This window comes from Peromyscus eremicus, chromosome 13 (genome assembly GCF_949786415.1).
Source record: "Peromyscus eremicus chromosome 13, PerEre_H2_v1, whole genome shotgun sequence".
In the NCBI taxonomy this organism is placed as follows: domain Eukaryota; kingdom Metazoa; phylum Chordata; class Mammalia; order Rodentia; family Cricetidae; genus Peromyscus; species Peromyscus eremicus.
In genome coordinates this window covers 18,216,228-18,232,431 of record NC_081429.1, presented here as the reverse complement: position 1 = coordinate 18,232,431, position 16,204 = coordinate 18,216,228, and the positions used below count along the sequence as shown (strand labels likewise).

Here is a 16,204-nt window from a genome sequence, read left to right as displayed (position 1 = left end):
TATTATTGTGTGGTATTTCCAAGTTATCTTTGCCGCTCCCTAACTTTTCTTGGAGGTCAGTTTCTCACAGATCTAGGACACAGTTGTATTAAGAGATGGGAGACAAGTTTGTGAACGACAGAGGGTATTTTGGTACTTTTTAAAGCAGTAGCCTTTCCTTAGAAACGCCTTAAGAACACCTGCTGTCTCTGCAGCATATCCTGAGTATCGGGTCTTGTTAGAAGTGCACCTGCATTGTGAATCTTGGGAATGCTTATGCTCCTCCTCTCCTGTGCTTCCTTGAAAGCTTATTCCAGAGTCTCATGCCACAGGCGGAAGCTGAATTACATAACTGCGCTTTTTCTCTGCATTTTTAACTTACATGGCTCTCTCTCAAATGTGTCTCTCTCCGACGTTTTAGAATATGACTGGATATAAATAGACAGATATCAGTAACTATTGAGTCTGTGAATGTGTTGTCCCTCTTCTTTACACAGTCTTTCCAGGAGTTTAAATTGAACCAGTATTCAAGCTAGTGCGTGCTTAAACAATAAGTTTTCATAGATTCCCCTTTTCTGGACTGTGGCATGGTTTTGAATCACTATTGCTATTCCCGACGTCTCTAAAGTTGTCAAATGTCCTATATGTATTGTGTATCTGGTAAGCTTTGTTTACATTCCAGCACAAAAGTACCAAAAACAAAACCAACTAACCAAACAAAACAACAACAAGAAACAACTGTGATTTTTTTTTTTTCAGCATTACTGGGGTATAAATTGTGTAATTCCTTCAGGATTCTTAGAAGCATAAAACTGACCCCGAGCACACTTACCTGGCGTCCTTTTCCATGTCTGCCTTCGCTGTCACTTCCTTTTTCCACTAGTCACTTTGGAAAGTGCCAGTTTCCCCTGACCCCTCCAGCGTGCTCAGCATTCCTGAGTGTCCGTTTATGTTGTTAGGTCTTGAGAGAAGTGTGTTCCTGTGGAACAGAAGCCTGAATCCTATGGTTCTACTCTGTCTCACGGCTCTTGATGTAGACAGAGAGTAACTGTTATTACCAATAGTGGGTCATAGGGAAGTCCGTGGGAGAGGTACTTTCTTCATCTTCATTCATTTATAAATTACGGAGTGCTGTCCTGGGAGTGCCGCGTGCTCCTCCTGTGCCTCCAGTGTGCTGTTTCCAGCAGAGAACCCCACTGCCTTGAAACAAACCGTGGAATGTGCCTGTACCTTCTCCGTGCTTCTTCACCGCCTTGTCTCTGCAGGTTCCCGTGAGAGCATGGATAATGTTCCCCCCTCTCGCTATGGTTTCCACCATTGTTGAGGGCTAGCTGGTTTCATTAGCTTTGGGAAGCTTTCCCTATGATCAAGGAGATGTTTTTCCCCTTCATGAGGAATACTTTAATGACTCGTCCAGGCAAAGCCACCTGAATTTTGGTGATTATGGTATTTCAGTTGCTAAATCCCTTGGTCTAGTGCACTTCCACAATTCGGATTTGTTAATTTAGTGACAGTGTTAGCTATGGACATATACTTTTGTTAAGAATTATATTTAACTGGGTGGTAGTGGTGGCGCACGCCTTTAATCCCAGCACTGGGGAGGTAGAGGCAGGTGTATCTCTTGAGTATGAGGCCAGCCTAGCCTAAAAAGCAAGTTCCAGGACAGCCAGGGCTACACAGAGAAACCCTGTCTCGAAACTTCTCCCCCCCCCAAAAAAAAAAGAAGAAAAAAATGTATTTATAGTATACATAATATAAGTACGAGATATAATACTTATTCCTCTAAATTGTAACATGTCATTTATAATCAAGTCTTTGCATTGTTGAATAAATTAGAAGTTTGGAGCAAACTCTTAAATGTATTTTATAGGCCAGTGGAGTTTTGGATGTGAGGGATCATTTTGCTGCCATCATAGCCAGAGAAGAGAATATTTGAGAGATTTTCCTGGCATTTCTAAACCCTACCCGTCTACACTGACTGGATGTTAAGAACAAGAGGGCTTTGTACTCCTTCCTTCAGACAAATGCACATCAAATTAAATCAACTCTTCTTGGTATTTAAAAGTTGCAAACTATATTACTGTCACTAGAAATTCTATTGTTGTCACTTAATAGAAGTATATGAACAGTTATTATAAGTGTAATTGTTACTTCTTTTAAGTCAAATGCTTTCTGGTTGTGTAAATATAATGGCTAAAACAACCAAACCTGACCTACTGCCTTTCTTTCCTATAACTATTAGAACAGAGATGGTTCACCTCTGACAGGAACATTAGAATGTGACCATGTAGGGCCAGGGAGCAGAGCTGTGGCAGTCTGCAGCCTAGGATGCATGTCTGTGCGTTCAGCAGTGACAGTCATTGAGCCTCAGAGGGCTGAGAGTTCAATCTGACAACTTGAGTCAGGGGACATTTGTGACATCATGCCTTCTCTTTCTCCTTCCTCTTTCCGAAAGCATGTGTCCATTGGTCCTTGCTGCCTGGTCTAGACCAGGGCCTTCCTATTGCTTCTGTTCCAGAGCATGACTTGACTCTCATGGTCTCCTAATGGCAGGATTCATTACTTGTATATAGTCTCTACTTAGAATCTCTTCTAAGAATTCTTTCACTCGTCTTTTGGACAGGTCCGAGGGTTACTCAGGCTCAAAAGCTCCTGACAGAGTGTGGCTTCCTGAGGAGAAGTCCCTTAGCACATGGGAAGTGTGTGGAGTGGAAGCGCTCGCCCACTTTCCGTTGTGTTTGATTCGAGCTATCTAATTACAAGCTTCCAAGAATATCTAATTACTGTTCTCTTCATTTCACTTGAAAACTACTAAATTATTTTTTCATATCACTACAATTGTTTCCTCAAACAAAATCTTGCGTAGTGTTTTGGGGTGTTTAGAACTATTGTTAGCTGAAGCGGGCAACCATTTCTTTACTTAGATTTAGTTTTTACCTCCCGTGCTCTGTAGTTTCCTGAGAGTCTCTGCCTCCCCAAACGAGAAGGAACCCTTTGTCAGTGTGTTAGCCCAGTTGCCTCGTTGATTACACAGGGTCAAGGGAGGTCTGTGCTGGAGCATCAGTCTTTGGCTGCTTCACAAAACTCCTGTGGAGGGTGGGCCGACTCCCAGAGAGTGGCAGAAAGAGGCAATTAATTAGTCACTGCAAAGCACAGTTGTGGCTGTCTTGGGGTGAGGACACTCTTTCTTAAATGAGACCTGAAATCTCATCTCCTGAATCATCCACTAAAATAACGTAGCCATTTTACATTAAAGATGAGTCAAATAAAAACCTGTTTGATGTACAGCGTGGATGAGACTTTGATTCAGCATTAGCAGCAGTTTGGGTAAAGGTGGAGAGTGAGAGGGAGGCTGTCCTCCGTTAGGTCTCCGTTAGTACTCTGCTTCTGCATAGATTTCGTACTTTTTCTTTGGTCAGGTCAGAAGCCTGACAAATATCTTTAAAATATTGCTGGCGTTACTATAGTTGTTATTACTCATTAACAGTGGTAGGAAAGGTGGGTGCGGGCCAGGGTTACCCCTGACTGACTCTGCAGGAAAGAAGTGGTCTGATAAGATCTCTTCATCTGCCCTCTGTATTAAACGGTCAGGATACCAAAGGATGGCACCGGTGGTAGTGTACATTGTACAGTGTCTGGACTCCCTTCCAGTCATTGAAGATGAACTGATGGTGACCCCGCCCCCCAAACAACAAAACCACAGAAGGTTTTAGCAGTCATTATTGCCAAACTACTATATTTCTCTCCCAGTGAAAAAACTTAATAAATTGGAAGATCTTCATTAGATGATGTCTCTCCTTTAAATTTTTTTTCTTACCTTTTTTATAGTGTTTCCATTCACCCTGAAAATGACTACCTTTATTTGATTTTAGTAATTCTGAAGGTAGTTACAGTTGTCTATTCATGGTTATGTATTCATGGAATACTAATATTAACAACAAAAGTAAATAGTATTTGATCCTTCACAATTACAACCATTGGTCCATCATTATATAATAATGTACCTTGATCATACTTTACATTTGATAAAATGTTGATTTTAAATAAATAGAAGTTAGTATATTTTCTATCTTCTTGCTTGCTTTATGGAATGCTTCCCAAAAGTTAGCTCAGTTTGTTAATAGACGTGTGGTAAAAAGGACAGAGCATTGGCTAAATTAAAAATAAGATTTAATGCCAGAGTCAAATTTATTTTTATTTTTTTGTTTTTCAAGACAGGGTTGCTCTGTGTCGTTTTAGTGCCTATCCTGGATCTCGCTCTGTAGACCAGGCTGGCCTTGAACTCACAGAGGTCTGCCTGGCACTGCCTCCTGAGTGCTGGGATTAAAGGCGTGTGTCACTGCCACCCACCTCATTTATTATAAAACTCTTAGTTCAAGTCTCCTTTTCTACCTCTTAGAAAAACTTCAGCCGTTTTGTTTCTTGGTAGTTCAAAGGAATGTGCCATTTACATACAGGCCTTACTCTGCCTGAAGAATATTTAAAATATCCTATTAAACATTTAAATTCAATTAAAGCATAGTTGGATCCATGGGTAGAGACAACTATTTCCCACCTGAGTTGTTTATGTTGACATTTATAAATACATTGGGAAACTGTTTTGCTGCTGTATTGTTCTTTCCTTGCTGAGTTCTGTGACTCTCCAGAAGAAACCTACCTGATGTTGAGAGTTCTTCAGAGCGAGTGACCATGCCTGGAAAGAAGCAGCAGTTACCCTTGAGCTCAGCCTTTTCCTCCTCAGAAGTCTCTACCCCTTAGGAAGGTCGAGAACCCAAGGACCGGAAGGCTCGCCTACATTTTGAGATGCTTCTCTTGTATGAAAACCACAGGAACAAGTTTCTACAATGGTCATTTTCTAGCCTTCCTCTACCTTTCTATGGGACAGAATGGGCATGAGTCTGCCACTGTTTAAGTTGGAAATGTCTACCTAAATAGATCTCAGATTTACTAATCAGTTACTGGCTTTCTAGAGAATGACATTTGGTAAGTGAGAACTTAATTGGTGTCCCAAGATAATTGTTGCTAACTGGTGGAGCTGGTGACATTTTGCATGTCACTCCTAGTTTCTACCCCTGTGGTATATTAAGAATGTTCTTTGAGCAAATGAGTTAGCATTTTAATTGCAAATCAATCTTTTAAAAAATCAGCTTATATATCTTCTATGAAAATATCTTCACAAGTGTTCATAAAAGTTAGACGTGAGTTTGTATTTGGTGCTCTGCAGTTATTGGTGTTGCATAGATGAGCATTTATGAGAAAGGATATGGAGGAATACCAAGAGCTCTCAATATATCATCTTGGTGACATATGCCAAATTCCCGAAATGATCTTATGTTTGTTCATCAAGTTCAATTTGTTAACCTAAGGACAAAAATAACTACATTACTCTGTTTCTATAAGGTTAAGCTATTCTTTTACTAGAAAAATTACCTACAAATTTAATGCTCATAAATGGGATTTTATTCAAATAAGGGAAATACACTAGTCATAAATTCTTGAATTAACACAAATATTTTTGTAAATTTTCCTTTCTTTGAACCCTGCGATCTTTCACATGTTCTGAAAGCATGGCACACTTGTAAATCATGTCCACTGCAATTAGATTGTTCTTCAGCATAACTCGATTTCAGACTTAAAAAAAAATCAATCAGATGTCATTATGCTTTTTGTCAGATAGCACATTATGTTTTGGCAACCTCTGGCATCCCTTAAGTAGCCCATCTGTGAAGTAGCACAGCCCCCTTCGGCAGCACTTGGGACCTCGCTTCCTCCCTGCCACTCTGTTGAGAACTTGTAAACCCTCAATTCCTTTTTCAGATGTGTGCGTGTGCGTGTGCGTGTGCGTGTGTGTGTGTGTGTGTGTGTGTGCGCACTCAGGTGCACTGCAGTTTGTCTGTCTACAGTCCATACAATGTAGGGTTACTTAGAAGATGGCTTAGTTTTAGAAATGATGAAAATCCATGTCTATTTCTAGAGCTTCCCATAGATCACTTTTATGGTGTCTTTTGAGTTGTGAGGTTTCAGCTCCATGTTTATTCAACCTTAAACACATCGAGCTTTGTCCGTATTTACCAACTTCTTTATAGTACTCTCTATACATATTCTTGTTCTTAATCTCTGGGGTTGTTTTTGTCTTGTTGCAGTTTTCTCTCTTTAAAGATATGTCTGCTATTCAAAGAGGAGTGGGGCTTAGGAGAGAACATCCCAAAGTGTCTTTAGAACTCCGCCAAGCCCTGTACTAATGCGTCTCTAATGGGGATATTTCTTTTCACACCTCGAAGGTGATTGAGCCTGTCCTTTAAAGTAAGATTTGCAAACCAGTGTCTGGCAGCTCCAATTAGCTTCTTTGTGGTTTCCAGCACATCACAAACAGTAACAAGGTCTCCTAGGACACTCCTCTTGCAAACAGTGGAGTCATATTTCCTCATTAGTTCTTTCCACTTGTCACTAATGCCATGTTCTGGCTTTTGAGTAAGAGACAAAAAAAAAAAAAATTTGGTATGTATGTAGAATGGGTCATTGTTTTCCATAATTCAAGGCTCTTTTGAATTCCTTTGATAATGTTGAAGCTTACACAGCTTAATTCATTAACCTTTACCCTTCACATAAATCAGGTGATTAGGAATCTGTTACTAAGAAGCCAGATTTTTTTTTCCTCCATCAAAATTGAGAAATGCTTTCTTTTTTTAAAAAAGAAAAAGAAAAAAATGCACCTTATATATCTCAGGAAATAACCTTTCAGTTTTTAAATTTTACAAAATGTTTCAGGTGTATTTTAGAACATTCTTAAAAGCAAGTGAGTGTAAAATTATCAAAAATAATTTTGGACTCTGACTATCACAGAGCAGGTTTTCTGGCACTTTTCTCTATTCTAAAAGAGAGAGAAAGAATATATATATATAATACATATATATTCATTCTCAACAGCTGTTACTCAGTAATTTACAATAGTAAGACTTTAAAATTTTTTTCTTCACACCCTTGCTGAAGCATAAGAGCAAAAAAATAATCTAAAGGCAGACAATTCAGAATAAACTAAAGAGTATCTAAATGAACCCAAGACATTTGATTTGGAAGAAAATGTTTACAGGGAGCCTCATTTTGAAGCAAATGATGTAGGATGTAGGATCTCCAAGGAAGGTAGGCATCTGCCCCTCCGTTCCTTATAGGTGTGGCTGGGAATGTGTCTTGGAGTCTTTCCTTCCTATTGCTAAGGACATACCTCCCTGTGAGCTCTCAGAGCTCAGGAGGAGCAGGGCAGCATGGCCTAGCTGGGTGTGGTTGCATGGAATGCTTTAACAGTTTCTGATGTTTTTTGGCCTCTTTCTATTATGTCTTTTTTTTTCTGTGTTATGCATTTGCCCTTTATAATCTCACTACTTCCCCTAAGGACATAGTCTTTCTTTCTTTCTTTCTTTCTTTCTTTCTTCCTTCCTTCCTTCCTTCCTTCCTTCCTTCCTTCCTTCCTTCCTTCCTTTTTTCCTTTCTTTCTTTGTAAAATTCCTATTTTGTCATGAGAACTCCTGGGTCTATGTAGAATGTTTGTCATGTAATGTCAGAGGCCTCTCCTTTGCAGTGATGGGACAAAGTATAGAAAGGGTGGGAACATTTTAAGTTCTAGGTTGCATGGAGTGTTCTCTTGTGTGATATATATGAATGGAGCAGGAGTGGAGACATAGAGGTTCTAAGTATCATTTATGTTTCAGTCACACTACTCAGGATCATCAAAGATTATCACTTTGAAAACATTTTTCTCTTTTAAAAGTGTTTGAAAATTCCCCTTAAAGTTTTCGTTAAGTACCTATCATGAAAATTTCTATCATTTCTATTATTTGCTGTTTTTTTCTACTTCCATACTATACGGTGAGGTGAGTATGCTCATACCAAGAGTCCATAAAGCAGGGCAGATGTGCTTTGTAGACGTGTTATCTATAGTGCCTCCTCTAAATGTATTCTGGAATGGACTTCAACAGTTTGAGGAGAAAAGGTTAGTCACTACCCTGGTCTCTCATCTAGACCTGTCACCAGTGCTGCCCGAGAAGCTACACTTGGCAGAATTACAAGTCTTCAGAAGCCAGCCAAGGATGTGTGGTGCTGTGTATTTCTATCAGTTTGCAACAGCGGGGTAATGCAGACCAACTCCATTTTCAGATTTCAACCAGCTACTCATTTTCACTACTCTGTGTTTGTTTTAAAATTATCTTAAGAATTTGTCTCACATGGAGGTGAGTGGTGGCACATGCCTTTAATCCCAGCAGTTGGGAGGCAGAGGCAAGTGGATCTCTGTGAGTTTGAGGCCAGCCTGGTCTACATAGTAAGTTCCAGCCAAAGCTACACAGAGAATCCCTAACTTGAACAACAACCCCCGCCCCCCCACCAGAAGGGAGAATTTTAGTCTAGATTCATAGAACTTGAAAATTCTGTCATCAAATATCATACCAATGGCTAATTTAAAATTAAATTTTTGGGAGGGGGGAGAACAAGGGAATCTGTGGCTGATATTTAGAACTGAATTGTATTGCAAAATAAAAAAAAATTAAATTTTTGCTCTAAACCCTTCAAGGAATAGTTTTTGCCAGTGTAGTTCCTCTTGAGCAAGCTATGTAATTTTGCACATCTACTCATAATCATCCATACCTCCATGTCTCTGTCATTTGGCGGTGCAGTGGGGGGAGAGGGACTTAATGCTCCCTGTCATTCAGCTGTTGGGGCAATCATCATCCAGTGGTTGTCTTGTTTTAAATACATGTGGTTTTGTTGTCATGAAGCAGAGTTTGATTCCCTGGTATAGCAGCATTTTTTCCGTTATCTGCTACCTCCAGCCCTCTCTGTGAATCTGTAATGTTCATATGTGTTTGTGGCGTATCCAGTATAGATTGAAGATGAGTAGATACAATGAGAGACTGCATTTACTTAGTGTCTTTCACAGTCAAATATAAATCAGGCATTTTGAACTATTTGTATGAAGCAAGAGAACAAAATACAATTACTTCTGTTTTCGTTGTTGCCACAGCATATTGGATTGACTGTTTTAATCCAATAAGGATCGTAAAATATGGATCTTTGATATTGCACAAAATGTTCAGGAAATTTTAAATCATTAGGATTTTGTAATACTCTATGACTTTTATTTTTTATTTGTAGCATGAAAAAATTCACTGTAAGTCATATGTAGTATGTGGGCTTTGCTTGAAGTGTTTCATTTCTTCTCTTAGCATTTCTTTTTTATGAACTTATTAAAATGCTGCATTAAAGCCAAATGATGTGAAATTAGGTTTAAAGTTTCAATCATAATTGTATTGTGTTTTAAGTTGTCTGTGTGGTTATGGAAAAGCATATCTGTTTTAAGCATAAATCTTTTTAGATAAAATAGCCAAAGAAGCATGTTTGCCTGGCTGCCTTAGGAAACATGATGTTTATCATTCCATTAGGACAATATTCTATAACAGTACTTTAAAAGAAAAATATGTCTTTCTTACTAATTTAACCTTCAATAACGAATTATATGGGATAAAATTATATAAAATTCCCTGACATTTTATGAAGATACCTACAAATAAGCCAGGCAGCAAATGAAATATCTGGAAGACAAAGATGGATGCCAAGTGAGTTTTGATAGATTATACACACAGGTATCAAAGTGCTCGATCCTTACTTCCTAGAAAAGGTTAATGACTCTTTTGCTTTTTACCCTTTTGCGTAACTGCTATCTATATAGATTAAAGCAAGGACTGCATTGAAGGGCACCCATGCCTGTATGTCAGTCTCACAGTACAGCTTTCTGTATTCTAGAGAACTGAGCTATGAATTAAGTAGCATGGTTAATTATTATTTTTAAAATTCATTAAATTCTCTACTATAGTTCTGCTAAGGCTGAATTGAAAAATCTTTGAACTTAAATGAAAATCAAAAAAGATTTTTAAAATATATGACTGTGTATAATTAAAATAGTCTGAATAACAGTTCATTTAAAATGTTAAAAATGAAACTTTTTTAAAGTGAAAGTTTTATTGTTCCTGTATGTTCTGGTTTTATGTCCTTTATCAGTTATAGATTTTTACAACTTTGGATTTTATGTTGAATAAAATTTCCTCAAATGTGCACTTAATGATATCAAAGTTCAGAATTAAAAATTGGACTCTGAATAATTATCTTTCTTTGAAATAACTATACACCTATATACTGCAATTTTGGTTAATTATTTTCTATCAGTTTGTATGTGATACATTCATTATAGAACATGAGTTTATCAGCTTTTTGTACCCAGATTTACAGTGGTCTTAAAGGAGCACCTCCTTCCCATCTCCTGGGTTTTAAAGGACACTGGTCAGACAAGGATTTAATGAAACTATTTAGGAAGAGAGCAGAGACTGTGAAAGCAGAGAATGTAAGACTCCTAGAGACACCTTGAACGAGGTGTTGAAAGCAGAGGACTGGGCCATGCATGCAAAGCTGACCTCTTCTGGATCCGTGGTCCAACTCTTGCTAATTTTACTGGGATGCAGTAGTATAACACCACCACCTCCGTGTGTTTCAGGTGTGTGGAGGTCATCGCAAAGGAGGGACAGAACCTGAAAGAGCTCTACCTGGTGTCCTGTAAAATCACCGATTATGGTATGTACCAAGCCTTCGTCCTAACTCCTTACCCTTACGTGAATATTAAAGAGAAATCAAGAATGGTCTTAGAGAGACGATTTGCATTCATTTATGCTAATTCTTCTGAAACAAAAATAAAGAAAAAAGAAATCATCATCTAAAAACCACAGTAGAATGAATGTATGCATGAGTTCAAAGTGGCGCACAGTCCCATATAGACATCTAACACACAGAATTAAAGAATGTGGATTGGAGAGGAAGGAAATGAAAATAATTTTCAGGTTAATTAAAGTTCTGATCTCATAAACATGAATAATAAAATCAGTGCACTGAGTTCACTTGCTCACATTAGTACTGTGTAAAATATATGCCTGGTGTTCTAAAGGCAAGCCTTGTTAATGCTGGAGAGGCTCTAAGGCAGCAGAGTGTCCACAGTTAGAGATATGAAGTAGCAGTGTCCATTTGCATCAACACTGTAAGTTATTGAGTGTTAATACCCTCTGTAAACAGCAAGAACCATGTTGTCGTATAGAGTGTGGCTCACCCTGTTGAAATAAGCCTTGCTTACCTTGTTCTGTTTTCATCGTGTTCTTATTGGCATGTGTTTGACCTATATGCAGTTTTAGCCAGATATTGTCATTCTGTGAGGGAGAAACTGTTTCCTTTTTTCTGAATGTTTAAATTGTTCATTGGAATCTGAAATTTTTCCATCTTGAGAGAAATTAATATCCCATTAAGTCTTTTATTTTTAGCTTTTATATCTGCTATGACTCACTCCAATCCTAGAATGTCATGCTGACCTGCCCTGGGGAGGAGATAAGTATCTTGTCACATCCCAAGTTTGCCATTTAGAAAAACTAATAAAGTCACAACAGGACAACATAGGGTCTAGGAATGTAGCTAATTGACATATTGTTTGCCTTGCATGTATGAAGCTTTGTGTTTAATTTATAGCTACTCCCTCAAAAAACAGTAAGAAATATTCAGATTGTGTGTGTGTGTGTGTGTGTGTGTGTGTGTGTGTGTGTATTTAAATGCTGTTTCCACATTGTTTTCTTTTCCTAACTAAACCTTGTAAAGATGTGTTACTTCCTTTTTCTTTCCTGTAGTCTCTTGCCTCTCTTGGCATGTTAAACTGACACTTACCTGCCTGTTAAGATTCTCCTGAAGCCCCCGATTGTCCATGCCCTGGAGAGTCTCCTGTTCAGCACATGCACATGGAGAATACATGTGCTCAACAGATCTGTTATTTATGATCCTCTGCTCTTCAGTCATGTGGGATGTCCCCTTCCTCCAAGCTCTGTCACATTACCAATAGCCAAGAGCTGCGGATTAAATTCCTTCTCCTCTTTGGGACTCTGCTGGAGCTGTGTGGTGGAGAATGTCCCTAATATTGCTCTGTTTTGGAGACTTATTTTGTTTTAACAACAAAGCTCCTGTCTAGCTTGTTAACTTGGCAAGTGCAGAGTATGTTCCAGAAGTTTTAGAGAAGAGAAAAGATGTTGGGCTTGAGACAAATCTAGGGTTAAATTTTTCATTTGTTCTTTGATCTTAAGGAACTACCTTCACACAGTAGAGACTCAGTTATTCATTTGTAAAGTAGAGAATTAATTCCTCTGTGTAACTAGTCTAGTGAGCCGTGTAGTGTATACTGCTTGAGAGCACTGCTTTCCTATTGGAGGACCGATAGAGGCAAGGCTCACTAGAGACATTCCCACCACTTTCCTGTCCTAGGTCCTGGGAGTTTTTCTTCTGTTTGTTACAATTCCTATTATGTTGTGACATTGTCCTTTTTCTGTATTTCAGGGTTTGGTAATTTTTGTCTCCTAGTATGGTGACAGTACACTAAAACCTTGCCACCACAACTTGGTTTACTTGTGTCTCTGAATTATGTAGGTAAGGTTCTCAGTCCCCTCTGCATATTAGAATACCTGCAGAGTTTCGAAAGCTATGAATGTGTGAGCCATGTTCAAGACCAGCTAAAGCAGAACTTCTAGGTAGTGGGATTGGAGCAGAGAGTGTGTGATTGTACATAAATGATGATTATATACAACCAAACTGGAACAGCTGATCTAATCCATTTGACTGTTGAAGCCAATTTAAAATTGGATGTTTTTATGGACTCCTTATTCCTCAGGGGTGTCATTCTTTTGGTGACTACATATTTCTGCTTTACGCATGTTCAAATTAATCACTTTCCTCCCTGCCTCCTCTTTCTGTGTTACTTGGTACGGGCCTGCTTTGGGTAGGGAAAGATGATACTTTTTACAGTGTTGTGGGATGCATCGACTCACAAACAGCAGCTCACCGGCATATCTTTTATGATTTTTGTCAAGATCCTCACAGGTGTTGAATGTGGTTATAGTGCTCAGCAACACCTACCCAGGCTGTTACAAAGTTATGTTCATTGAAATTGATATATGATACAGTTGTCATGAAGAAAGCCATCATACTAATATGCTCCTAACTCCTCAAATTAAACAAATCTTTATGGTAAAAGATAGCAATTTATAAACAAATTAGTGGGTCAGAAACATCTAAATGGAAAACACAGCCTTGGGAAATGGGTCCCTGAAGAAAAATCTAATCCTGTCACTCCACCATCAGTAAACAATTGTTGTGCTAAGTATCGGGGTCGGAGGGTGGGGAGGGGAGGAAGCATAGCAAAGTGGGTTATGTTCTACTTTTGTCTTTTCTTATGTTCTTTTTGTCTTTCATAACCCTAAAGCATGTTCCTTAGTCTCTTAGTTTTGCTGTCTGTTAAGCCACATAACATGTTCTGCATGGAGATATTGGAAACCAATAAACAGATACCCATGTAGTACCCGCTGGTACACTGGACACTCATGAGTGGTTAGTTCTTAGAAACTGCCCTCGCCATGCACACACCGCACTTCTCTTCCTGCAAGTGTGGCTTCCTGTTGGTGGGAAACATGAGTTACACCGCACTTACGTTAGTTAGCTGTCGCGATGACTCCCAGACCTGCGCCATTAGGGAAGAGAAAGAACGGTCCAGCAGAATCCCAGCATCTTTAAGTCACATCCCTTTCTTGACTTTTTTTTATCCTTTCTTCTCTGTATTTCTTCCTGAAAACTCTCTCCTGGTCTCTTGTATGTCTTTCTAGAATAGTTTGTCAGCTAATATCTTTTTGCTCTCTTTTAAAGACTACTTTGGAAAATTCTCACTCAGAAAAGTATCTAATGCAATTAAAAAGTGAACAAGGAGTAGGAATCCCTCCATATCATCCAGGTTCACAGAGGTCAGAAGCACAGGACATCATGTGATGCAGTAAATGGAATGTATTAGGAAAGCTCTTATCTCCATTGGTGTCCTCATACTCAATTTTTCCTGTGTGACCCTTGTGTTGGGGGCAGTTGTAAAAAGAACCCAGGTTACCTTGAGAGTTGTTAGCACATTTCTTTTTTCTTTAGTACTCTGGAGGACCCTTAGATGTATACTCTGGAAATATCTTCTTGTTTCCATTCTCCAACTGTCAAGTAACCTTTGAAGAGGACTGTAAACACTTACCTACAGGGTCCCTACCACCCGCAGGGGCGCTGTGTTTGGCATGTTTTTTCAGTGCTGACGTCAAGCCCAGGGCTCTGACTACTGGTGAACACGTTCCCGGCCCGGTAGGAGTCACTTGGTGCCACTCCACAAGCTCTTCTGTTGCTCTCAGAAGCCCAGGAGTGCTCTCCTGCGCCGCCTCTTCCCTGCTCAGTATCGCTCTTGGTCACATGACTTCTCTGATTTGGGACGTTCTAGCTTGACAGCAAGTAATGCCACAGACTTTTGGATTGCTCAGGCATTGTTGTCCTGGGAGCTGTAACTTCAGTTGACCTAACAGTTACAGGCCTGAGACGTGTTCGTTCTTTCACAACAGAAAGTCAACATCCACAGTGTGCAGGCACTGTTCTGTGTGGGGAAGAGGCGTGGGTTCTCTATCCCTGATGATAGCACGGAAGGACTGAGAGGCCAGGGCTGCCCTGCATGGCTTGGGGCTGGGGGTAGTAATACAGCTGTTTCTCCGAGCAAAGAAGAATGGTAGGGTGGTCTGCTAAGATTGATCTTTACTTTGGTATAACCCATGCTTCACCCTTGCCGTGTTGACCTTCTACCATTCTTGAAAGATTAATGAGCTGTACCTTCTCAGCCATTCTTGGGATCCCGGGTCTTTTTTGCTCTTAGTCCACTCAAATTAGGATCTGAGATGCATTATCTAAGCAGCAGTGATCTAGAGACAAAAGAAAGCCAAACAAGGACTGCAAGACCCACAGCCAAAATGCTTCTCTTTCTTTAAGTCTTATACCAAAAATCAATTTATTCTTATTATATCATCTTATTTTTCATATTATTAAGTATGTATTACCTGCAATGATGTTCCATTTAAAATAAATTCCTAGCTTTTCTTTTTGTTTCACTTGAAATTGTATTTTAAACTGCTCTGAGATTGCTGGGTAAGATTCACCTCTTTTTTGTCAGCAGGACTAACTCTAATAGCTGTAAAGTGACAGAGAAGAGCTATAGAATGTATATTTGCAAGTCAAAAAAATGCTTTATTGCTTACTGTTATTATTCTCATTTTCCATTCTTTTATTTAAATATAAATAGCGTTCATTGTTGCTTGCAGAATGGTACTAGGCTGAACTCTCTGTTTTGCAAATTCCCATTTTTATATGTCTATTTAAAAATTTCTCTCTATTTCTACTTTATTCTTCATTCTGCTGCGTTTAGAAGATAACATGATCTCTTTTCTTCTAAATAATGGGTCTGATTCCTTACCTGAAATTTGGTGTATATTACATTTATTTATTTGAAAGAGAGACAGGGAGAGAATGAGGGACTATGAATGAATGAGAATTTACTTCCCCCCCCCGCCTCTCTCTCTCTCTCTCTCTCTCTCTCTCTCTCTCTCTCTCTCTCTCTCTCTCTCTCTCTCTCTCTCTCTCTCTCTCTCTCTCTCTGTGTGTGTGTGTGTGTGTGTGTGTGTGTGTGTGTGTGTGTACTACAGTGTACAAGGGACAATTGTGGGAGTTAGTTCTCTCCTTTCACCATGTGAGTCCATAGGACCAAACTCTTGCAAAGACTTTACCCACTGAAGCATTTTTGATGCCCTGAAATATTTAATTATACCCCATCTAAATACCTTTGGTTGCTAGAACAAGTTGACTTTCTTCCCTGGTTACTAGTCACCACAAGATTGTAGCTGGGTCCCCTTGAAGTAAAAGATTGAACAATGATGGTGTTTATGCCATTTGCTATGATAAGCTACAATATTCAGATGTAGTAAGACGAATTTTTAAAAATACTTCTTCAAATAATACTACTGTTGAATGGAGAACCATCATCTTAACAGTATTGAGAATTCTGTTACATATATGTAGTACTTATTTTAATTATATCAGCAATGCTTTATAGTTTTCAGTTAAGTTCATCTCTGTATATTGTATGCATTTTCTATTTTAAATGCATTCAAAATTTGTTTCAATAGATTTTTCACATGCACAGAAAGGTAATATTTGTATATTGACTCAGTATTTTTCTGTCTTGGTAAATTACTTATTAAATCTTTTAGCTTTTAAAATAAAAAATTTAAACTTTCTCTATGAAAAAAAAATTACTACCATA

General features: G+C 38.8%; 1 protein-coding gene across 1 annotated transcript in view; it reads left to right on the top strand.

Annotated features, from left to right (window-relative positions):
* Fbxl17 (F-box and leucine rich repeat protein 17) overlaps positions 1 to 16,204 on the top strand; it is a 449,538-nt gene that overhangs the window by 282,548 nt on the left and 150,786 nt on the right. The window contains exon 7 of the mRNA XM_059277888.1: positions 10,517 to 10,593. Coding sequence (XP_059133871.1) covers positions 10,517 to 10,593 — 77 coding nt within the window. The remainder of the gene's footprint in view (positions 1 to 10,516; positions 10,594 to 16,204) is intronic.